We start from the raw sequence: 26344 nt of genomic DNA on the forward strand, positions 1-26344 counted from the left end.
CAGCTTTAGTCTGTATCATCAGGAGAGTACTAGATCGCCTTTCTCAAATTTTCTTTGTGAAGGAGCTCTTGTGATTCTCAGAGAGCTTCCCTCTAACCAGAAGAGGCACTGCCAGCTGTTTAAACACCTGCAGGCTGCTTACCATTTTCTAACAAGATTGAGACATTTTTACCCTAACCACCATGTGCCTAAGTTGCTATGTGGCCAATGAGCACAACAGTTTCCCATCTCTGCTTTCCCCTCTGCTGTAACAAGGTTCCCTATAGTCTTCAGTCCCACAGCTTCTCCTGTCTTCACTGCTCTAATAGCCTCCTCAGCTCCGATCAGCCACACAACCTGTACATGTTCTCTCACTTGGCCAGCTCTCAATGCTCTCTCCCTCCTGCCAGCCCTGAATATCTGTGCAAGCGGGGGGGGGGGGGGGGGAGGAGTCAGCCTGGCCCATATGCCTGCCACTAATTTAATTCTTGTTCTATTTATTTTTGTTGTTGGTCTGACTTACAGCAACTGTAAGATGAACCTATCATGGGGTTTTCTTGGCAGAATTTGTTCAGAGGGGTTTGTCCTTGTCTTCCACTGAGGCTGAGAGAGTGTGACTTACTTAAGACCATCCAGCAGGTTTCCATGCCTGAGAGGGGATTCGAAACATGGTCTCCAAAATCCTAGTCCAATGCTCAAACCCTCTACACCATGCTGGATCTTTTTTTTCCATACCTTCTTTTAAACTATCCAGGAACTAATGTTTAACTAAGAGCGGCCTTGGTCTCCTCCTACCACAAGAGAACCTGGCATCCAACCAAGGGATGGATGCTGATAGCACTTCTGAGTGACATTTTTACTGCTGTAACCTAGTCACTATGCAACATATATAGTAAGGGGCACTCTTCATCTTTCAGTTAGTACAGTACAGAATTATGTAGCTAAGTGGCTGGCTTTGTCAACAACCTGTATCCTGCATATTTGGAGACACATTTTGTTCTTTCATACCTGTCCAGAAGACTTAAAAAAGAGAGGGAGGGAGAACTCCAGCAACAAACTATCAGATGGAAGGCAGTCTTGTCCTAATATTTCTGCATTGTGCCAGACAGTGATAGATGAGTGTCATTTCCCTTAGTCTCCTTAACACACACACATATATAGTAGAAGGTGAGCCAAAATGGACAATTCTCAGCGATGATAAGTAACAGGATAAGAGGCACCTTTTTATTTTCAAGTAAACCTCTATCTGTGCTTACATACTGGAAACCGAACAGGAGCAGCACCCCATGAATTCTTGGGTGAAGGCTAGAATAGTCAGAAAAATGATCAGCAAAATTTAGTGTCATAGAACTTACATATCCAATGGCCATCTATTGAGCTTTGGCTTTTTCTGCAAAAAGAACAGATGTGAAGCCTGTGCAGATGTGAATCTCAGGCAGTTAAGAAGTCATTAAAAGTGTGGGAAGAAGCACTTCATATGGAACAGCAAGTCTGTTGCAACTTACAAGGTTGCCAAGTACATAAAAATGGGAGGAAACCCAATTCAGTCATTTTTAATATTTAAAGCAAAGGCAGGTTGAGAAAGCATAAAGGATGGAATGAGGAAACCTCTTCTTTTTTTAAACCACACCTCTCTTACACCCACTATTATGCCTTTAATCTATTAATATATTTGCCAAAATAAATGCATTAAAAAGAGGACCATTTTACAAGTGCTGCATGTTTTTGACATATGGAGATGTAGACCCAATTTCATTAGTTGTTTTTCTTTTGATTTTTGAGTGTGAGGCCTCCTTGTGTGAGCAACATCATGTAGAAAAGTGGTGGGGCCGAATTCTAATTTGGAAAGAATCTCAAGGGACTCGGTCCAGCAGTGACCAGAGCTATGGGCATGACGTACAAGGCAGGTGGGAGCAGATGTAAATCCTGTTAGTTAGCTTCAGTGCAACAGCTTCCAGACATGCAAAGCCTTCCCAGTGTACAAGTCTCAGCCTGTAAGCCCGAGCTCCTGTTCCATGTAAAACCTTCTTAGTGTGCAATCCAGAGGACACTTTAATGCATGATTTCCTGAAGCTTTAAACTGCCTCTTATATCTGGGTTACAGATATTTGAGATAAGCGTCAGTCATTTTATGGGCCAGATTTGGTGCAAAGACTGGAAATTTCCCTTCCCTAATGTAGAAGGAAGGACCCCATGAAAGAGCAACTTTCTGAAGAGGCCCCACTCACCTTCACAGGGGCTGTTTCCGCAATTCACAGAGTTCTGATCTATCATCAATGACTGTTCAATAACATCATTTAACACATAGGAAACCAAGAAAGGTAACAAGTGAATCCAGTTTTTAGTCCAATTAGGCTATAAATCTCAGAAAGTTGCCTCTAAGATTTTTCAGTGATTTCATGGTTCAGTGCCATTTATATTTTTGTGACAATGTTGTTGCTGCTGCTGTTGTATGCCTTCAAGTTGCTTCTGACTTATGGCAACCCTAAGGTGAACCAATCATGGGTTTTTCTTGGCAAGATTTGTTCACAGGAGGTTTGCCATTCCATTCCCCTGAGGCTGAGAGCATGGGACTTGCCCAAGGTCACTAAGTGGGTTTCATGGCCTAGCTGGGAACTGAACTCTGGTCTCCAGAGTCATAGTGACTCTGAAGGCAGTCAAGACATATCTCTTCCAGCAGGCCTTCCCTGACTGACCTCCTAAAATAGACTGCCCCTCTGTTCACAGCTACTCCACTATTCGCCATCTTTTTAACTTTTTAGTTAACTTTAGCTTGTAAATGTAATTTAAATTTTGTTTATATATGAAATTGAGTGGTTTTTTATGTTGGTAGTGGGTTGGGGATTGTAGATTTTTATGATTTACTGGATTATGTATCATATTTTTACATTTTTTGGAACCCACCTCAATCTGAAGGGAGAGGCGGGCTAATAATAATAATAATAATGTTCAGTGCTCAAACCACCCTGCCAGGCAAAATGCTGGAGCATATATAGAACATTCACTTTATTTTATGTTATTCCAGTGTAAATGACAGAGAACTATAGCACATATAAACAAGTTATTTCAGGGGTAAAATCCAGCACGGTGGAGGTCTGGATGTTCTGATTATTTCCATAACAGTTTCAAGAACAGGGCCATGTTCAACACACTCGCTGGACTGCGATAAGCATTCGACAGCCGGGTATGATACAGTCAAGAAGATTTCCTCATTAAAATGAGAGGGTTTAAATTTATAGGGAGAATAATTAGTTAGAGGATGAAGGACAAAGTTAAGAACCACAAATCTGGACAAGGGACTGTTGAAGATCAGTATATAAAGGCACAGATGGTTTGCATATTTTACTCAGGCCATGCAGAAATGTTAAAAGGAGAAGTACAAGAGTTTAAAAGGAGGCAAGGAGGAAGAAATTTTTGAATTCAAGGCAACTCTTTGAACAGAAAACAGATGGAAGATAAAGAAACCTATGTAATGTAAATTGCTTAGAAAAAAAATTGGAAGGGGTGGAAGCCAACACTGTAATGTTTAGTCTCTGCACAACTGGTGGCATACAGTATTCAGTGAAAGGATGGCATTGTGCAGCTGAGGTCCTACCCGTCAGTCCAGTTAGTGGCACCAACTGAACTGAGGAACACTGAAGGTGCAATCAGACATACTTTCCAAGAAGCAAGTCTAGCCAAACGATATTGTGAAGTCATCCCACAGAACAATGTGGATCAGGCCTGCAGGGCAGGCCTCCAATGCTTTTATCATCGATCCCACAAAGACAAAAAGTGTTATGCTTCTGCTTGGCTGCATCTACAGTCGGATTTCTCTCAGACATGTCTCTCTCAATACATGCTCAGTTTTCTTGCTCATTTTGTGTTCAGTGAAATTACCACTGCTTTGTAATATAGTTATACCTTTGCAATTAGCAGTTAATCATTTGTAGCTGGTTACTTTTAAGCACTCCTCTCCAAAGTCCTACTTTGCCACTTTGTTATGCTATGGACTGTGTTTCTGTCATCTGAGGACCAGCCTCAGATTACAGACTGATTGTCACCAGAAGTGTAGCCACCAAGTGACTAGCTAGCCATAGGAACTATGCATGTAATTAGCCATATACCTATGGCAAAGGGACTATATTTCAACAGGGGGGTACCTGGCACAGCAGCCCTTTACTGATTAGAAATTTAACAATAACCTATGGCTGGCCATTTACAAACCATATGGGAGTAGAACCACACTCTGCTATAATCCAGAAGTAAACTGCCACTGTAAACACATCATTAGTGACTTGTTCTGCATGGAGCACTATAGACTTGTAACAGCCCTTCTGCAACAAATTGGTCACATAGGAGTAATTTCCATGGATGAATCTACATGAATTCCACTACAGATTTATATGAGAAGTGGCTCCTACAGCATGTTCACACTGTATATTTATAGTTCCAAGTTCTGTCCAATTGCACTTCATTATTATCCACACATTTATATAGGCATTTCAGGCTAATTTCATAAACAAGATTGAGCTGTATAGTAAAAAGGTTACAGAAATATTCATTTGAAGGATGCTTCCTGGAAAAAGCAAGGCATGAGCCGACATCAGAGAAAACTCTGAGTAATTCAGCAACAGTAAATCATTAAGCATCTATCTTCCACTCCAAGTGTTTACAAGAAATAGCAGCTGTACCAGTCAAAGAGCATTCATTTTACTGATTGCAATATATATATGTGGCAGACATGTACATTACTGGTAGACATATAGAAATATTATATATATAATGTCTACCAGTAATAGACATACATGCCTGTCACAGGAGAACAAGAATATCATAAGCAAGCAATACCTTCACATACTCTTTTACACCAGCTCTCTTAGGAATCTATGGGGCCATTCCCACTTGCATTTAAATCACTTTGCAAGTCACATTCACAATGGGTCTCTGAATTGATTCAGGCCTATGCATAGTTCCCACTATGGAAGCATATTATTTCATTATTCCACGAATGCATGTCTTTTTTGACACAACTGTCATTCCCACTTGATTTGCGCTGGTGTCAATCAAACTGCATCATAGGTGGGGAGTAGAAGGTCTCCATAGTGCTCATGGATGCCTCTGAGGGGGTGATGCTGCTCCTCTCCTCCTCCTTGGCGAGCAGTGGGAGCTGGTCTAGCAGCGACTGGAGTCCTCCTCTTCCTCCTCTGCCATCACCTGTGTCGCTGCCGCCCAGCCACTCTCAAGAAGAGGAAGGGTGAGGCATATCCAGAGAAGGGGGAACCATGTCCTCCTTGGCAGTGAGGACATCGGGTCACCCTGGTTACGGGGTTGGACCCAAGTTAAAAGTTTGAGGCTCCATCCCCTTCACACACCTGACAGTGTTTCCCCTCACTCTCACAACCATTGTTTAAACAGAAAGACTGGGGAAATGACTCCAGGTCAGAGTGACCAGAGGTCATCCTCCTTTCTCAGGGCATGTCCTCCATTTTCACCTTCTGTCCAGGAGGAATCACAAAGGGTCCTCCATTTGGAGCAGGACTAAGTATGAATTGACATTTATATATGAGTGCTTTTAGTGCCGGAGCTCTTGCGCTCGTATTTAAGGCTGGCATTGCATGGAGTTACTGGGAGCCCAATGGCAAGGGATTTAGGCCACTGAGGAGCCACTGAGGGGGGAGAAAGAGAGAGGAGAGATGATAGAAAGGAAGAGAAAGAGAGGAAAAAGTGGGTTTCTTTTCCCAGCCAAACCTTCAACTCAAATGGAGGACCTGCCAGCAAAAATGGGGCACAACACACACACACACAAATTCATGCTTCCTAGTCATGCTCAGAATGGAGGATGTTTTGATATTCCTCCTCGATAGAAGGTTGGAATGTAGGGAGTCTTGGGAAAGGAGGACGATCCTAAGGCAACCCTATCGCAGAGATCTCTTGGCCAGTTTCTTCAAAGGAGGGTGTGCCATTGCCGTCCTCTGAGACTGGGACTTGTTCAAGGTCACCCAGGGAGTTTCCATGGCCGAGCTCTCAGGATTTGAACCCTGGTCTCCCAGAGTCCTAGTCCAATGCTCAAGGCACTATATCAGCCTGGCTCTCTACTCATGTAAATCCCTCCTACTGCAATGGCACATATTATATAGGAACCCAGAGCTCACAGGAGGTTTCCCTAGGTAAGTGGGGATTTGAACCTGGGGTCCTTTGTTGGCTCTCTACTCAGATGTAAACCCCCCTACTCATGGGTAAGTGGCTATTAGGACAATGGCATTGGATTCTATAGGAACCCAGTGCTCACAGAGGGGCTATCCCTAGTTAAGCGGGGATATGAAACCTGCATCCTTTGCTGGTTGGGCCTCTTCAGGGGTTTGATGGGCCTTAGTTGAGGGTGGTGGAGACCTCCAAGTGACTCTGGAGCCCAGGGCCAGGGTGGATGGACGCCCTCACCACGAAGGAGGACATGGCACCGCCAAATGGAGGACCTGCCAGCAAAAATGGGGGATATCACAACCCCCCCCCCCCAAAGCTAACAACACAACATATAAATTCATGCTTCCTAGTCATGCTCAGAATGGAGGATGTTTTGGAATTTGTCCTGGACAGAAGGTTGGAATGTAGGACAGGTCCTGGGAAAAAAGAGGGGGGAAATGGCGGATTTCCCAAAAACCAGGGGCGAGATGGGTTACACCCTCTGCCAGCCCTCTTCCATTAGTACCTCCCCTCCAGTGCAATGTGATTCAGGTCCGTTGTTTCCACTTGCTGAACATGCTTGCTAATCGATTCTTTTCAAAAGAACCACTTTTTGATCCAAGTGTGAACAAGGCACATATCATCCCATCAGCAAATCGCTTTAAATCATAGTGGGAACAGGCCCTCAAGTTTGTGCTTGAAGGTTGAAAACAAATAACTTGGGGGATGCACATCCAAGGTTCTGACCAATCTGCGTGGAAAAGAATTCCACTCAAGAAATCCAAAGATTTCAAGTAGAAAAGCACAAGCCTTGTCCCAAAAATATATAAATAAATGAAGAGCACATTTTCATTTTATTATTCTTCCTCCACGAACCTGGTGGAATTTCATTACCAATTGTTAATTCATTTTGCAATAACTGGTTTGAGCAATGTCAGGGAAGACACTGGAATAGCTGATGTGATCGTGAGAGGAAGCTGTTCACAATATGTCAGGTTGTCATTTCTCCCAAGCCATTTGGTTTCTGTTATAAAGAAAAGTTATTCACAGTGGCACAATTTTTGAAATCCTATCAAAATATCCTCTAACGTGTGCAGAACTGAATCCCCTTTTGTCAGCAGGCACTATGGCACTGAAGCTGTGACCTTATTTATTACTGGCTAAAAAGGAAGTCAGGAACAAGGAAAAGCAACTAAGAACCTATTTTTACACTCCTGATTTGCTCAAGATTAACACAGAATCTATTACAGAATTTCACTAACTCTTGTAGCTCATTTGTTAAAAACAGCACACACATCTAGCACTGGAAGGACACAAAGAGAAAAATGGTAATCCTTATTCCCACTAAAGATGTAAAAGTTCAGTCTTATCTGGACTGCTTAAGGTCTAATTTTCAAAGAAGGCTGGGATATCAATCAATCAAATTTGTTTTGTTTTGTTTTGCATGCAGGGTTGAATGATTTCAGCAGTTTCTTTTCCATTCTGCAAGAATACAGTACAAGAGTTTCTATGAAATTTTTGAGCATTGCTTGGGAAAATTACAGTCGCCCCTCCTATACTGAATATACACTATGGGGCAGCCTTCGCTTTTCTCAATGGTGCACGCTGTGAGGTTTGAATAAGTGTGAGCCTCCATTTTCACAGGGGGGGGGGGGTGTCCAGAACGGATCCCCTGCAAAAATGGAGGGCCAACTATTGTTATGCAAAAATACACATTTTTTGTTTCTGCAGAAAAAATGTGTTTTGAGCAAGAAATTATTTTCAGCACATAAAACAATATTCTTGCATAGGAGGCAGTATATTTTCTCCAAATATATTTTCTGTACAGAAAAACCATACCAATTTTTGGTCAAGCTACAGTTTGAATCACATCTTGGCCATGGAAACCCACTGTGTGACCTTAGGCAAGTCACACTCTCTCTGCTTCAGAGGATGGCAATGGCAAACCCCCGCTGAAGAAACTTCCCAAGAAAACCCTGTGATAGGTTTGCCTTAGGGTCACCATGAGCAGGAAACAACGTGAAGGCACAAAACAACAAACATCAAACTTTCCCTGAGCTAAGTGATGAAATGCAAAGAATTTTGCTACTGTTCTCCTTTTTTCTTGGTGAGGGTCTCAGATGTTGGGATATCTTTTTTCAATGAGGATGCAAATATCACTGAGCCTTCTTCACATCCCTACTGTCCCAACATTTTCTTTCTTACTAGAATACACCTTTTACTACATAGTGATCAAATGGCTATGCCACTTACATCCTACACATGACTAAAATGAAACTTCCCTCTACAAAAGTGATGCTGAAGGCAGCTGTATTGCTATGGAAGCAATGTTTTTCTGAGGATGTCAAATGCCACATCACTCACAGATGCAGGCAGACACTAGGACACTGTATAAAGTCACCATAATTGAGAATTTAAAGTAAGGCTTAAACTTCACTGTTAATGAAAAACAAAACAAGTGGCCTTATAAAGAGCTTGTAGCAGGGACACATTGAGAGTGAGCATGGCGTAGGGGTTTGAATGTTGGACTATGACTCTGGAGACCAGAGTTTTGATTCCCAGCTCAGCCATGAAACCTACTGGGAGACCTTGGGCAAGTCACATGGTTTCAGCCTCAGGGGAAACCTCTTCTGAACAAATCTTGCCAAGAAAAACCCATGATAGATTTACCATAAGTTGGAAATGACCTGAATGCACATAAAAACAGCAAGGAATATGTTAATGGAGAAGTCTATTATCTAGTGTAAAATGAGTTTCTTTCTATTGCTACTGTCAAACCAGCTGCCAAAGAGAGAAATTTCTATCTTTAAAAGTTGATATGGTCATGTCCTAAAGGTGATCTACTTTTTAGTAATTAAATCTCCTACAATGTTTTAAGGTTATTAAAGATTTAAAGCAAAAATCTGGTTAAAGAAGAACTAGAAGCTTTATGAGTACAAAACCTGATAAATTTATCTTTAGGGTTTAAGTTTCTTCACAGAAAGCCTAGCTTTTTTACCCACATTTTCTTCCTTGCTAGCATTCAAGTCTAATCATTAATCTGCCTCATACCTTTTGGAGTTAGAGTAATGTTTAAACAAGTACTTTTAAGGGCAGCTCCCTCAATACTAATTAATATACTTAGACAAGCGAGCAAGAATTAAATAGCAACTGTTTCAGGAGGAAATCATCGCACAGATCATTTTGCAAAGAACTGAAAAAGAAACGTGTTTTCTAGATACCATTTATATCAGCAGAATTTCCTCCTTTTAAGATATACTCAGTGAACAGAAATCTCCAAAGAAAAGCAGATTCAGTACCAATGCTATCTAAATAAACAGGCTTGTAATAATCAAAAACCATGTGGCATTCTGCCATGTTAGACAATCAGCAGGTATTCCATACACACAAACGCCTTCCCTCCATCAAAGTAGTGTGATGGAAACATACCATACATACCATAAGAGTCCCATAAACAGGATAATCTACATGATCAAACTAATTAAAGTTTGTCATCAACGTTTACAACAGGCTCCCATCAATTTATCACTTAAAGCTTTAGTTAATGTTTGCAATCTAATTTTTTAACTTGAGTCTGACTTCCTTGTTTCTTTTGTGTACTGGGATTAAAATAAATCTATAGGGCAATCATTTCCACATTACTATTCATACATTTCCATAAATGAGGAAGTGCACGTGTAATGTATCACAGGAATCTGCCTTGAGTGCTCAAAATGAGACCCACTTTTAAAAATTTAATTTGCACACAATCTACCAGCCCTTTCTAAAAGAATGATACTAACATTAATTTTTAAGAGTGGGAGTACTTTGGAGGGCTCTCTGGTTTAATTACATTACGTCCCATTTCAAAAATGTTCCAGGCTATTCATCAGGGTTCCAAGTTCGACATGTGAATAATTCCAAAATCCAATTGACATAATACCTTTCTTGTTGGGCCAAAGAAAAGGCAACCTCACACACATTTTTGGATTTTTTTTGCTTAGTATACCACGGATATCACACTAATATGGATTTTGGAATATTTTGCAGGGCGATCATAGTTTTTTATATCTGAGAGTAAGATCCCAGTTGGGTGGCTGAATTTGCTTATTAATACAATCTTATGGCCCACACTGGGACAACAATCCACACAAGGTAGCAGTTAGTGGAAGTTGCTTCAGGAGCTTATGAGTAGTACCAGCTTGGAAAAACACAGAAAGGACTTTGCAAGGCTGTAAAGGTAATTCCCTTATAGTAACAAGAACATTGCACAAAAGAATAATCTTTTTAAACAAAGTATGAGAAACTTTCTCTAGTACCATCAACATAAATCAACACTCTCCTGTGGTTTCATAAAAGGTAATAAAACCAAAGTATTCTTATCTTAGTATGCTCAGTTTTATAATCTGAAGGGAAAAAAACTTGCAGAAAAACCAAAATGATGGTGATGATTTCAGGAAGAATTCAGTGCCAACTGTTGAATGCAAATGCCACTGAAAGATGAGGAAAAGAGGGGCAGAGAGTTTCATTCTATTGTCTTCTTTGACCTTCACCAAACGTTAAGGATACCATAGCCATGTAAAAGATAATGATAGAAGCCATCTCATAAGCCAGCAATTATAATTTCGAGGTAACTGCTAACATGACTTGAAGGTAGGCTTGCCATATCCCGCCTGGGGGCGGGACTTTCCCGGTTTGGGGCGGGGCCACATGGTCCCGCCCCTGGTTTGGCCCCTCCCCTGGGACCTCCCCCCCAGCAAGGCCCTGGAGGCAGCTCCAGCCCTCCCCATGGCTGTGTGCCACCCTCCCCGCCTCCCTGCCTGGCTTAGCCTAGAGAGCAGGTCTTCAAGACATCTGCCGCTCAGAGCTATTGCCAGCCCACTTGGTATATATACCCTGCAAGAGGCATTACTTTCAGGTTACAGTGAGCAAAGAAAAAAAGGCCATCAATCGTTCCTGTTTCCCTGGGAGTCTAAATGCCTCCTCATCTTTTAAATGTCTAGCACTCAGTTTTGTTGTAATTCTTTATCACAGGGTCGTTTTTGAGGCCCTAAACACCTTTCCTTGTAATATGCAAATTTCTCCCGAAGCTGACCAATGAGAAAGAAGCAATCAGCCCTCCCCTTGGGTTGGTTTTCAAGGGCTTGGAAGGAAGAGATTTTGCCTTGCAAGTTGCTGGTAAATAATAGAAGGCTTTGGGGTAGCAAAGGCTGCAGAAATAGTTTGACCCCCCCCCCTTAAACATCCATGGCTCAGTGCTATGGGATTCTGGGAATTGTAGTTTCTTGTGGCACCAGAGCTCTTTTGACAAAAGGAGACTGAATGGAGGCGTTGCCTGGCTGGGGGCAGAGCCTCTTGCCAGCAGTGAGAAGGCTGCGATGATGAGGAAAAGCAGGGGCTCCTCTGGTGGTCCTGGCCACTTCCCTTGGCTCCCTCCCTCCTCCTCCTCCTCCTCCTCCTCCTCTCAGAGCTCATTCACACTCCCTGGCTTTTCTCTCCCCCCCCCCCCCCCCGCACTTTGAGACCCCTTTAACTGCCAAAGCTCAATGCTCTGGAATTCTGGGGTCTGTGAGGCATTTGGCCTTCTCTGTCAGAGAGCTCTGGTGCCACAATAAACTACAATTCCCAGGATTCCATAGCACTGAGCCCTGGCAGTCCAAGCAGTGTATTTTGGACACAGAGATCCTCCAAATGAATCCAGTCCCTAGCTTTTATATCTCTCACACACACTGCAGGAATAATAACCCACTTTGAGACTGCTTTAACTCAGTGCTAGGGAATCCTGGGAATGCTAGTGTTTGGGAGACATTGAGACTTCTCTGTCAGTGATGGCTCTGAGGCCACAATAGACTACAATTCCCAGGATTCCCCAGCACTGAGCAGTCTCAAACTGGACCATTTCCTCAGTGTGGATGCACCTGGGGAGGAATTCTGGGCACTGCAGTTCAACTACGTTTGGAGGGTTATGGGACTCCCTGTCAGAGATAGCTCTGGGGCCACAATGTACTACAGTTCCCAGCATTCCCCAGCACTAACCCAGGACAGTTAAGTCACTCTCAAACTGGATTATTTCCTCAGTGTGGATGCAGCTTTGGTGAGGAACTCTGGGCATTTCAGTCCAGCATTGTTTTATTTCTGCAGTGTGTTTTGGACCAGAGACAAGGTGACCAGGCATCCTCCTCCTTTTCCAGGACATGTCCTCTTCTGTCAAATTTCAAAAGGTCCTCCATTTGGATCATGGCTAAAAAGCATGGATTTATAAGTACATGGGTGTTTTTAGCTTTTATTTTTGGCCATGTCCTACATTTTTTTTTGCTTGGGTGCCCTACATTTTGGGGTGAGGGCATTGGTCACCTTGGTCAGAGAGCTTTCCAGGGGTTAACTGCCATTCTGCTGTGGTGCTGGAACAAACCACCATTCCCAGAATTCCATAGCATTCAGCCAAGACAGTTAAAGTGGTCTCAAACCAGATTATTTCTCCAGTGTAGATGCAGCCCAAGCCTTTTGCCTCTCTTATGCCTGAGATTTCAAAGCCCAGCCTTGGCACCACAACAAACTACAAATCCCAGGATTCCATAGGATGGAGTGATGAGAGTGAAAGCAGTGTGGCAGCAGCCTAAGTGTGCTTAATGCAGTTCTTAACATGGTGCACCTCTTGCCTACAGAGTCTCACAAGACTTTTTTGTTTAACAACTTGTACCCATTAACTCCATTTCATGTCTCCTTTATTTAGTGGGGAGGAATACGGACAAAACAAGTCAAAATGAAGAAAAACCAAAGTCCCTTGACCAAAGGGTTTGGTTGTGGAATAAGCCTCTGAAATATGCAAGAGGCAATGTTAAAATAAAGCCATGTTCAATGCTCAAATGTGCTGTTTGGAATGGGGAGAGGGGGGTGGCCAGAAAGGGAAGTACATTTCTGTGATCTGTCTACGAATAATGTCAAAACGTCCTCCATTTTGATCATGCCTAAGAAACATGGATTTATATTAACATTTCTAAAAAAGCCTCAATTTTTTTGCGTGTCCTCCATTTTTTAAAAATGTGTCCTACATTTGAAAATGTTGTCCTGCATTTGTTCTACATTTGTCCCGGTTTGGAGGTCCTCACTTATGGCAACCCTACTTGAAGGTCAAAGTGGATACCAGCTTTCTGCTGTAAATCATCAACCAGAAACTTCCATTTTTGGTGCCATTCTACAGAGCCCTTGAATATTAAAGCCATTTGAAAAGTTAACAATACTGGCAGAAGTGATACTGATTAGGAAAAAAAGAGCAAACTTTCATTTTATTATAACTTTTCATTTCTATTACCATTTTTTTTAAAAATAAAAAGTTAGAAGTTACAAATTAAATTTAAGAAATTAACAACTTGTAAGAATTCACTATAATATTTGGATGTGTATCTATGATTCTTTGCTTACTACACAACTTACAAAGCAAGTATAACACAGCAACAAAGCTAACAGGATGCATGCTTTACAAGTTTCAATACTTATTGTACTAAGCCTTAATAATTACTGTAAATAAAAGTCTCCTGTTATGTACTTATTGCTTTTCAAAGTACAAATCCATAGCAACTCTTCCTTTCTTAATTAGGGTAAAAAGGCTCTTGAACTTTTTAACAATTGTGGAGAAGAAAGATTTTCAGCAGGTACCATTTTTCTTTATCTTGCTTAAACAAAGAAAACCCCTCAGAATTGTCTCTTCACAGCTTGCAACCATGAAAGCCTATCCAATCTTGTCAGTATATTCCTGGAATGGAATGTTATGTGGCTGTCTTTAAATACAAAATTTAACAAAACCTAAATATGTCAGCAGGGGGTAATAAAACCCTTTTTAAATTTTTTTTACTGTAAATGCAAAATTTAAAAATAACATAAAATCTCAATTGTGCTTACTCTGACTAGGGTTGCCATATCCCTCCGGGGGGCGGGACAATCCCGGTTTGGGCGGTGCCAACCCGGTCCCGGTCCGGTTTGGCGCCCAAACTGGGACGGCCCCGCCCACCGCGGCCACCTTAGCCCCCGCGGCAGCTCCAAGGCCTTGCTGAGGCCTGGGAAGGCTCTCCGCGGTTGGAGCTCCAGCCGCGGAGACGCTCCCTCCTGGGCCCCAGCGAGGCCTTCGAGGCGGCTCTGCGGTCGGAGCTCCGGCCACGGGGTCCTCCAAGGCCTGCGCGAGGCCAGGGAGGAGGAGGAGGCCGCTTCCCACCACGGCGATCGCCGCGATGAGGGGCGGCCCCCGCCTCCTTCCCGGCCTGGGAGCCGGCCGAGGCTTCTTCCCAGGCCGGGAGGAGGAGGAGGCCGCTTCCCCTCGCGGCAATTGCCGCGATGAGGGGCGGCCCCCGCCTCCTTCCCAGCCTGGGAGCCAGGCCCAGGCTTCCTCCTAAGCCGGGGAGGAAGCGGGGAGGAGGAGGAGGAAGCCTGGCACCGCGGCGATTGCCGCGATGCCAAGCTTCCCCGTGCCCTTCCCGGCCTGGGAGCAGGCCTAGGCTCCCTCCCAGGCCGGGAGCAAGAGGAGGAGGACAAGGTTTTAAAATCTAGGACTTTTTTTTTTTAATTTCCTAGCCAGGAAATTTAAAAAAAAAAAAAAAAAAAAAAAAGTCCTACATTTTCAAACCTTGTCCTACATTTGTCCCGGTTTGGAGGTCCTCCATTATGGCAACCCTAACTCTGACTTACTGATAACTTTGGATTCCTAATAAGTGCATTTAGTGTTAAACTCATATCAAGTCTTCTAGTAATATTAATGGAAGCATTTCTTTATAGAGGGAAATATTTGCCTGACCAAGCCAGAAGTGGGGCATGATGAGCGACTCCTTGTGGGATCTGGTGTGGATACCATTGTCTACTCCTAAGAAATGAGCTAGTACATAGGATAGTATTGGATAGGAGCTGGCTTCATTTATTTTTGGTATAATGCTATGCAATATTAGGAAACAACAATTCCATACAACTTGCAGAGTTTGCTTTATGGCTGTGGGAAGCAACTTTTAATTATATGAACTAAGGGTTAATACATACATTCAGATATGATTTTTGATTGTGGTTCATCATTTGAGATGTATCTCCTATTGACAGATACTCCATTCACTTCATTAAACACACACACACTTCCTCACTCTTTCCAGCTCCTGAAGCATCATTATGAAAGGATACTGGAAGTGTAATTGCAATTCCTACTCCATGCCTGGAGTTAAGCTCAGATTTATAGCATGGATTTGATTCCTTCATTCCCTCCAATTACAAACTCAGATGGTGGAGTATCTATTTGTGTGGAATAAAACAATCCCACCCAAAAATCAAGCAGTGTGCGTTTTAATACTTTTTTTTTAATACTCCTTAAAAAAACCCACTAAAATGCATTGGCAAGCATCTGTGAAGTCCTTATAGTATGCTGATAACAGCTGAGCTTACCAAGATAACACAAAAGAGGTCTCAACAAACAGTGTTGGAGAGCCAAGTATGGAAAGGACAATAGAACTGACTGGCCAAAATCATAATTTGATATACTTCTCATTGCAATATTTTGCTGCAGTTGCTGCTTGTGATAGATATTGCAGAAGTTGCTCTTATGATTAGAGAAATAGCAAGGTGTACTTTTACTAAGAGAGCCAGCATAGTGTACTGGTTTGCACACTGGACTATGATTCTGGAGAACAAGGTTCGAATCCCCACTCGTCCATGAAACCCACTGAGTGACCCTGGGCAAGTCAAACTTTCTCAGCCTCAGAGGATGCCAATGGCAAACCCCCTCTGAAAAAAATTGCCAAAAAAGATAGGTTCAATTAGGGTCGCCATAAGTTGGTAACAACTTGAAGGCACACAACAACAGCAACAATAAGAATAACAGTTTTACTAAGAGGCCAATGTCCTCAGCTTTAGGTGTCACACAGTGGACATGTGGGCTTCAGTAAGATTCTTAGCTTAACTAAACTGAAGGCTTTAGAGGGCATCAAGTAGTTGGACCAAACAGTTCTGATTCAAAAACAACTCTAATCATGCAAGATGCTTCCAGCTCTTTACTGAACACAGCTAGGATGGCTTTGGCTAAAGAACATCACAGACATGGGATGTGGCTCTGAATAGAGAAAGGAAATTATTTAAACTAAAGCAGGTTGGCAATCTTAGTGGTTCTCCTTCTGCACTAAAATAAGCAAGTTAGCAGTAATTGGCAGGCATAAAACCCCCGAGAGGTCCCATGATTGAGAAAGTGATAAACAGAGATAATCGATCAAATTTAACAGAAGACACATTACCGGTGCAGGAAGGGAACACTCTCAATACACGATGATTTGTTCTTGTTCTGTTTCCCTAATAATTATTTCACTACAAGCCGAGATTTAAAATATTCAGTAGTTGCTTCCTAGAGTACTTGATTAAGAAAGAGGCTGGTGTATAAGAGTGCATTATATATCAAAGGTACCGCACAGTTATCTGAAATAGGACTGAAGATGCAGAGCCTATTGAACACAGGAAATTATAACGGCACAATGACAAGAGCAAATGCATTAATCATAGGGTTTCTCATGACTCTTAATTAAAAGGATATTCATTACTAAATGTGTATCAGAAATCCTTTTATCTCAAAGGTGTGGAGGAACATATTCCACCAATAGTAGCTCCTTTTTCAGTGCTCAGTTTTGATGACCCACCACTTTGCTGACAAATCTACTAATGAGGAACACTTTCTCTTCAAAATAGTCCCACTAGAATTAAGGACACACCAAAGAGTATTATGAGCGGGTGTAAGTAGAATGAGAATCTTCAGGAAAAACATGTTCACATGGCTATCAGTGTGTATGACTGAATCTATCCATAATTAAATTAGAATACATAAATTATAGCTAACATAACCTTTAGAAGTCAATTAAACTACATGGTTTAAACAAGCATTTGGATTTATCCACACTGAGGATTAAACAGGCAATGGTTTCCAGAATGGCATTAGAATTTAAACTGTTCAGTAGTTTACACAGTGACCTTATATAATTAATATTTTTCTTAGGAGCCTGGAAGTTCAGCAGATTTCTAGATCAAAACTGAAGAAATAGACTTTCATTTTGAGCAGAAAATAAGATTGCAGGTTTGTATTTGCTTGCAAATAAATAGAAACATTTGGGGGAGGGACCAGGAAAATTAATGAGACTAACAAGGAGGAGTGATGCTTCTTCATATTTATTTTTTCTAGCTATCTTGAACAACACACAAAAGCTGAGTTGTAAAATGTAAAATGCCAAGACCAAATAGTCTCTCTCTCTCTCTCAAACACACACATACACACCTTTTGTCTGGTAAAGAGCATCATGCTGGGAGAGGAAGCAAATTTGACTTCCAAAATGTGATGTTAAAATTCAGGATCCTCCCTTTTAGCCTACACCCCAGTTCTTCAAGCTCTTTTTAATACTGACTATTTTTACTTCCTGCTTTCAATTCTTAAACATCTGTTTCACCAAAAGTACACATTACTAATGCTTTGCCATTTTAAAATCATTCAACAGACTTTCCATCTGGACACGTTTTTCCTTCATCAGATTTTTTACAGCTTTCACTCACAGTACTATGATGCTATTTCTTCTGCCTTCCCCTGTTTTCAATTTCTCCTTCATTCCATCCAAAATATATACATCAAACTTGTCAGAATAATGACTTGCCCTGGAGAGGAAGTGCAAAGGCAACACACACTGGTCGTAATGTCTAATCCATGAATGCTCACGCGCAAATAGATTCATTAGGCGTTAAGATGCCAAAAGGTGCTTTCTTGTTTGTAATGCAACAGATTAGGAAATCACCTGCTCCTGCCTGGTCAGGATATTCTACTGCATTGGGCCACAACTCTCTGGGGGTCTCAGAGAGATATCCTTTCCAGCCAGTTCATCAATATGTCAGAAAATGAGCTTGGGTCCCCCTGAGGCAAGGAATGTGCTCTAACACTCAGCTAGCCCCACGTATTTAGCAGAATGCACTCAAATCTGTTTGGTGCAAAACCAAATGCCATTTCTCTCTCTTTTGGTCTCCAACAGATGATACGTCTCTAACTATGTGACAAGACAAACATCTACTCACATGGTGCATAGAACATTACAAGGGCGTGCTTCTTTTTCTTCAAAGATTCCCTGAAGTCTTCACCTGCAAGATGGATAACACTTGTTTGCCTTTCTTCCCAGGTTGGTTCAGGTGGAGGTGGTGCTTGAGGACTGAAGAGAGAAGAAAATAACATTTATTTAGGTTTGTAAGTGCACATATACAAAATCCCAAGGTGGCCCTGTAAGGCAGAAATCCATCAAAATAAAATAAAAAAAAAAAGCGAAACTCTTATATATTTCAATACAGACAGCAATAAGCCATAAGAAGATTCTCAGGCTTATAGCCCCTGGTTCCACTGCCACAAACATAAAATATCCGGGAACTTTTTTTCTGTTTTTATTTTTTATTAAATAGAGTTAACCTGACAAGCTGTGACTAACCTTAACTGTGAACTGGTTGAAACAGGTCTTGGGTCATGAAACTGGGTTGTTTAAAACAAACTGTACCAAAGATTAACCACCATTTGTTAAGTCTGTATGTAAACCTAAACTGATGCTCACTGTTCTGATTAATCATAGCTTATCATAAGATCTGAACTGTTAGGAGTACAACAGATTTCATAAAACAAAATGAACCCCAGTTACTTTAAAGTATCAGTTGTACTGCCCAGTATTATCTTTATCCTTTTGGTTGAAAAAGAAGAGAACTTAAATAAAACAATACCATTCCCTCTCACCACTGTAGTAATTACAAGAACAGCAAAGCACACACCATTCAAATGTATAACCACTGGCATATTTTATAGTTCTTAAAACTGGGATAATATCTTTCAGCATGAAGTAATCTTATTCAATGTACTTACCATAAATCTCCCATTTAGTCTGAATTCCATCTCCACTGAACACACTACCTCCCCAATGTTCTGCTCTGAGCGTCTGTGTTGTCCTAGTTTTCTCTCATTTTTTTACATTCTGAAAACCTTGGGAATGTTTTCATACCACTTTCTCCCTCTTGTTGGACAAGGGCATTAGTGATGGTGCTAGCTGTTTTAATTACTTAAGAATAAACAATTCATGAGAATCAGCCTGCTATTGGCATACAGTATTTCTCCCCAAAACAATTTTAATTCATAGATTAATTGCTGGAGCTATGAAATGACATAGTAAGATCTTCTGTGGACTAAGACTAGAACCTGACATCCCAGTCCAAATTTAACATTCTTCCTGCTACCATGACTTAGGTCCAGGATAAAATCCAACAGCAATTCATGGGTTGTTTACCCTAGAGGACGTCCTGTGGGAATAAGGTCTGACTGAAGAATCTCTCACCATTCAGCACATTAGTATTTAAGGTATGTGCACTATACTTTGAGTTTTTTCATAAAGCCATAGTGAATCCAAATTAATTAAAACTAGTTATAATGATCCTTCAAGAGCTACAGCTTATAAAACAGTAAAACACTGTTAATTAAAATTCAGATGCTAAAAAGTAGAGGGTATATGCCCCAGAGCACAAGTATCCCAATTATATGGTTAAAAATGCAACATTGCCAAGCATTTCCAAAACAAGTAGTTTCCTTTTTATGCACCCTTAATGCCAACCTGGCAAATTTAAACTTTTTTGGAACAAAACATTAAGCATTCACATCCCCATGCTCCCAAGGGCACTTTTGTATTCCTTTCCTGTATCCAAGAGACACACAGAGGCATAATAGCATGTGCATTTTAAACTCGTGAATTTGTCATTTTGTTCAAAATTGATGCAGTATGCTCTGGGCTAACTGGCAACTTCTCTCTAACCATGAACAAGAATGCCACCACCAGTAAGTCCTCCACTTAGAATGACTCAATTTTCCATATGTACTGGAATTCAGGTTAATGTATTTTTAACTACAGCCTAGGCATGTTGTGGATTTGGGATAAGGATGATTGGTTATCCTCATTTTTACAGCATGTATGTTGTTCGTAAGCATGAGCTTGTATGATCAAAGGAATATATACACATAGACGTCTATGAATCCTTTCAATGATGCTCTGTTTGTGATCTCTGCTCTACCCCTGTCCTTCTGACCAACACTGTTGGTTCCTATGCTGCTATCAGACTGTCCAATCTATATTCTCTCCAGAGAGTCTTATAAATATAGGAAACTATATTGTTCTGTCTTCCATGTCTCTTTCTTTTTTGGTGCCTGCGCATTCATACCTATTCTATGTACTACCAAGAGGCCTAGCCTCGCCATTACTTTATTAACTCCCTAGCAACATCTCATTGTCTCCCTGAAAAGAACAAGAGATCTCAGTCATCCCCATCTTGTCTACTAAGGGTATACAAAACAAAAGCTTAGGCGAATAGGACAAGAAAGCGAAAGCATTTACTAACCAACCCTCTTTAGCACTTCATGTGGCAGTAGTTCCCACCTTCTGACTAACAAGCCTAGGAGCTCAGGAATATGCAAATACAAAGTATACTGCCAAGTACCCAGCACAGTCAACCCATCACCAGAGTGGCATCCAGGATACTACATATGGTGCTTCTTTTGCACTCTGCACTCATCACCTAGGTTGGGAATGATCTGAGCTCATCACTGTGATCTAGATTCTTTCCAACACTCTTCCAATTTTCAGGAAAAACAATGTCTAACCTCTAAAAAAGGCTTTTAAAAGAAATGGCTTTTTACATTCAGAAGTTACACTCACTCACCTCATGCAGGTATGTGGAGACTGACTCTTGCACATTTAGAGTGAGCATTACCCTGGTCCTGTTTTGCCACCTCATTCCACTTTCAGGAAAGTTCAAGAACCACCTACATTCTATTTTAAGTACTCTGGTAAGTGGGACTCAAGGAGACCTACAGGGATTGAGTCTGCTATTGGTCACCCATTACAGCCTGGTGCTGTCCTCCCAATAGGGTGTTTGTGACCTGGAATGCCAGCCATAGGCTTAATTCACAGGGAACCAGGAATGGGGCCCAGTATAAGCCTGTGGTACATTCCCATCCTTCTTAACTACCATAGTCATTTAAGAAACAACTTGCCTAAAATAAAATAAAAATCAAACAATCAAAACTCAAAGATGTAAGTGATTAGTATCTGTAGATCTGCTGAACTGGTCCTCAGAGTCAGGGAAGCAACAGGGAAATCTGTGCCGTCATATGCTTAATACATTTATAATAGATTTTGAAAAGAACAGAAAAACCAAGTTTCTGATGCAAGAGCAACATGGCCACTATCCAGAAAAGAAAGCATTTGAATCCTTCTCTCTTTCTCTTTTGTTGTTGTGTTACCTTCAAGTCATTTCTGACTTATGGTGACCCTATCACAGGGCTTTTTGAGCAATATTTGTTCAGAGGACATTTGTCTTTGCCTTCCTCTAAGTCTGAGAGTGTGTGACTTGTCCAAGGTTACCCAGTGGGTTTCCATAGCTGAGCAGGGATATGAACCTTGGCTTGCAAAACTGTAGACCAAAGTCCAAACCACTACACAACACTGACTCTCCATCCCTAGTTTATTTTGCAGAATTCTTGCTCTTGTGTCTCTGAACAGAAGCTTACAGTATTAGAAAATAGAAATCATTTAGTTTTCAGAAGAATGTGTGAAGGGATGTAATAGGAAAAATGCCCTCTAGAAAGAACTGGTATATTGTTTTTAAAATTTTAAACATAAACTATGTTCATTTAATGTGCAGTCAAAGGCTTTCACAGCCGGTGTCCATAGTTTTCTGTGGGTTTTCCTGGCTATGTGGCTGCATTCTGTAAGAATTTATTCCTGATGTTTCACCTGCATCTGTGGCTGGCCTCTGAAGATGCCAACTACAGATGCAGGAGAAACACCAGGAATAAATTTTTACAGAATACGGCCACATAGTCTGGAAAACCACAGAAAACCATGTTCATTTAGCTTTATAGAAGACCAGAACTTTATACTATTTGTAAAATATTTAAATGGGAAGAGATGGAGATATTGGAAATTTCTTTTTTAAAAAGAAGTGGCTAGTTGTTAAGCTCGGCATATTTCCAGTGCATATCACTTACTTTAGAAGCCATTCAATAATTTTACTTTTTGTTCGCAGGTGTGGGAGAGTATATTTCTCCTCTCCATCTTGGAAGTATTTTAATGTTGGAAATCCTGATATGTGAAATCTTTCGGCTACAGCTTTGTTGACAGTAGCATCTACAGCTGCCAGGACACCTGGTTTCTGCAATAAGAAGAAATACGGTTAACCATAAATTATCAATTCTAAGTATAAGCTTAGATAAGGGGCTAAGAATTCATAGATCAATCATCCAGAACAAAACCATCTTGCACAGTTCTACAAAGGATATTCAAAGTGTATGTAACAAAGGTGTGCTTGAAAACACTATCATTTTCCCCACCAAGAGCTGCAAAGTTTAACAAGATTTTGTAATAACAAACTACACCATTCATTCCAAGGGGAATTCTCAACATATATGACCAGTCAATAAACAATACATTTAGCTGCATGTTGCAAGGAGAGAAATGGAAACCCAGCGTGGGATGATCATGTTGTGAAGTTCTTCACTGGCCAAAATTCAACATTAATATTAGCTGCACACATGTGACTTAGCTCCAGATCTCAATTAATGGGCTTCTACAAGCAAGCCCACAGAGGCTTTCATTTGTGGAACTTTCTTTTCTCCACTAGCTTAAAAAAATCCACTTACTTTTGTGTCTCAAACCTATCCAACCATTACACAAAGATGAGCTTCCCCGTCAAATATAAATATACCAACAGGAAAAAAGTGTAAGTGCCCAAATTATGTAGCAAGGTCAGCACTTACTACATGACCCTATTAGAGTGTGGCTTTAATTGCACTAATATTAACTGTCGAACATAATGCTTTGCTTTACTGGAAGGCACACTAGGTAGGCATAAAATCAAGTCAAAGCTTGTAACTCCTGCTTAAACAGCTGTATAGGGGAGGAGGACACCCTTATTGGTTTTACAAATATACAGCATAAATACAAGCCAGGGCTTTTGTAGGTTTGCATTAAACATGAAATGTGTAATTAATGAAGGGGACAAACCATTTCCATGCAGCATTGGGATTCAGTCATATTATTTACAATGCAAGCCCCTATAGCTGAATATATGAACACCTTGCATTGTATGTGTGTGTGTATTTAAAGAGAAAATGTTCTTGCTAACAATTTTGGCAGAGCTCATGCATTACCGATGAGATTATACTTTGGAACCATTTCTTTTGCAGCCCCTTGGGAAGATGGGAATTGCTGAAATAGCTGCAGCAAGAAAGGAGAACAATTTTTATGATTTCAGTTATTTATTAAGGATCATTTGGAAACAGAGTTAGGAAAGGGAATTAGCTTACATCATTGTCTGCATGGAGCATCTCAGCTGCTTTCTCATATTCTGGCTTCATTTTCTTACAGTGCCCACACCCTGTTCGGGGAAAAAACACACAGAATATTATGATGATGATGATGCAGCAAAGAATAGTGGCCAAGTACATCCCTCACCAAGATCACATGAGCTGCTTCTAGTTTTCAAAGCAATCACTTTGTTCATCTACAGGATTAATGTTAACAGCATTTTTTTTTAAAAAGGCAGATCTCATACAAAATGCAGTGTTTTATTTCATAGAACCATAGTCAGAAAAGACCACAAGGGCCACCCAGTCCAACCTCTGCCATGCAGGAAATCCAAATCAAAGCATCCCTGATAGATAGCCATCCAGCCTCTGCTTAAAGACCTCCAAAGAAGAGACTCCACCACTCTCCGGGGGAGTGTGTTCCACTGTTGAACAGCTCTTATTGTTAAGAAGTTCCTCCTAATGTTGAGGTGGAGTTTCTTTTCCTGGAGCTTGCATGGATTGTTCTGTGTTTTAGTCACTGGAGAAGCAGAAAACAAGCTTGCTCCATCCTCAATGTGACACTCCTTTAAATACCTAAGCAGGGCTATCGTATCACCTCTTAACCATCTCTTCTGCAGGCTAAACATCCCCAGCTCCTTAAGTCCTTCCTCATAAGGTATGGTTTCCAGACCTTTCACCATTTTGGTTGCCCTCCTCTGGACACACTCAAACTAGTCATCATCCTTTTTGAACTGTGGTGCCCAGAAATCCTGGACACAGTATTCCAGGTGTGGCCTGACCAGAGCAGAATAGAGTGGCACTATTACTTCCCTTGATCTAGACACTATACTTCTATTGATGCAGCCTAGAATCGCATTGGCCTTTTTAGCTGCCGCATCACACTGTTGACTCATGTTCAACTTGTGGTCTACTTGGACTCCTAGATCCCTTTCACATGTAGTCTCATTCAGCCAGGTGTCCCCCATCCTATATCTGTGCATTTCATTTTTCCACCCTAAGTTTAGTACCTTACATTTCTCCATGTTGAATTTCATTTTGTTAGCTTTGGCCCAGCTTTCTTGTCTATTCAGGTCATTTTGAATCTTGATCCTGTCCTCTGGAGTATTAGCTATTCCTCCTAATTTGGTGTCATCTGCAAATTTGAGAGTATGCTCCCAATTCTGTCATCCAAGTCATTGATAAAGATCTTGAATAACACTGGCCCCAGGACAGAGCCCTGTGGGACCCCACTGGTCACTTCTCTCCAGGATGAAAAGGAGCCATTGTTGAACACCCTTTGGGTTCGGCCGGTCAACCAATTACAAATCTATGTAACAGTTACCTTGTCTAGCCCACATTCCACAAGCTTGTTTGCAAGAATGTCATGGGAAACCTTGTCAAAGGCCTTACTGAAATCAAGATATATCATATCCACAGCATTCCCTTCATCTACCAAGCTGGTTATTTTATTAAAAAAAGAGCGAGATCTGATTAATCTGGCATGACTTGTTTCTTAGAAACCCATGTTGACTTTTTGTGATTATGGCATTGCTTCCTGAATGTTCACAGACTCTCTGTTTAATGATCTGCTCTAGCATCTTTCCTGGTATTGATGCCAAACTAACTAGACAATAATTGTTGGGATCCTCTTTTTTTCCCTTTTTGAAGATGGGAACAACATTTGCCCTCCTCCTGTCTGTGGGGACTCCTGTTCTCCAGGAGTTCTCAAAAATTATTGCCAATGGTTCTAAGATTACATTTGCCAGTTCTTTTAATACCCTTGGATGTAGTTCATCTGGTCCTGGAGACTTAAATTCATTTGTTGTTTGCTTTGGAGACTTTAGATTAATATTTTAATGTTGCATAGAAACCTCTCTGTTTAACACAGAGCTGTATTTTGGTTTTAAAAAAAGATAAGCATGCACTCCAAGGAAATGTCACCCACCAATTATTAAATGTGCCTGAAAGATGTATTGCAAATATGGGTGTGCATTTAGTAGAACACATTACATTGCTTATTTATTTACATTACTGACTCAGAATTCATGCAGTGTTTTTCTTAAGCATGCAAGGCAGCTCGCCTCCAACAGATGAGCATTCTCTACAATAGAAAATAATAATTTTATTTAAAAATTATAATAATAGCAACAATGGTATTGTTATCTTCTTATGTTAAGAGGGGGCTGATTCTAAAAGTTCAGGTTAGTTAAAGACAGCAAGCAAGTAATGGCAGCTGTGAGATATGAATGGGATTCCTCACTCACATTATTAAACACTAAAACTATGTTAGGTCTAAGATGTAGAAATCAGTGAGTGATGTTAATGCAGGTACTGTGATTAAGATGCATCTTATATCACTAAAGGATATTGCTTTGAGCCTCACTTGGATGCACACAAGATAGCTAACTTTCAGCCCAGAGAACCATACACTACTAACTGTGATCCCTTGGTATCAGAAAAGTTGCCAGCTGCAGGTACTGCAGTTAACATGCATAATGATGCTTGTGCTTTTACACACAGTCTACTAGTTCAGAATATATTTTTTGTCATGCTAGTACAATTTCCTTACACAAGAATTGGTTCTCAGTTTTAAAAAATGACAGTTCACAGCCTCCTGATAAATCTTAAAATTCATTCCTGTACACATACTTCAGCCACTAGTTCACACTATTGTCAATTATCCTCTGTTATCCTGAGCTGGATTTGGTCTGCTTCTTTAAAGCAGTGAGTAGCTGTTAAGTGGCAATAGTGCTATTTGCATCTAACTACATAAGATATTAAAATATGTATGTGGAAACAAGTTGCCTAAATGTCACAATCCAGGAGTAAATGTATCATAAAACAGACTTAATATACACCCATGTAATTTCC

General features: G+C 41.0%; 1 protein-coding gene across 1 annotated transcript in view; it reads right to left on the reverse strand.

Moving 5' to 3' along the window:
• The window catches only part of LOC149313966 (protein disulfide-isomerase A5-like), a 200736-nt gene that overhangs the window by 26740 nt on the left and 147652 nt on the right, over positions 1–26344 (reverse strand). Inside the window, exons 12-14 of the mRNA XM_089520261.1 lie at positions 23492–23562; positions 22175–22338; positions 18184–18314 (exon numbers count right to left, since the gene is read on the reverse strand). Of these exons, the coding sequence (XP_089376387.1) occupies positions 18184–18314; positions 22175–22338; positions 23492–23562 (366 nt within the window). The remainder of the gene's footprint in view (positions 1–18183; positions 18315–22174; positions 22339–23491; positions 23563–26344) is intronic.

The sequence above is a fragment of the Sceloporus occidentalis genome, unplaced genomic scaffold, assembly GCF_023333645.1.
Source record: "Sceloporus occidentalis isolate IW3139 unplaced genomic scaffold, rSceOcc1.0.p SCAF_4, whole genome shotgun sequence".
Taxonomy (NCBI): Eukaryota; Metazoa; Chordata; class Lepidosauria; order Squamata; family Phrynosomatidae; genus Sceloporus; species Sceloporus occidentalis.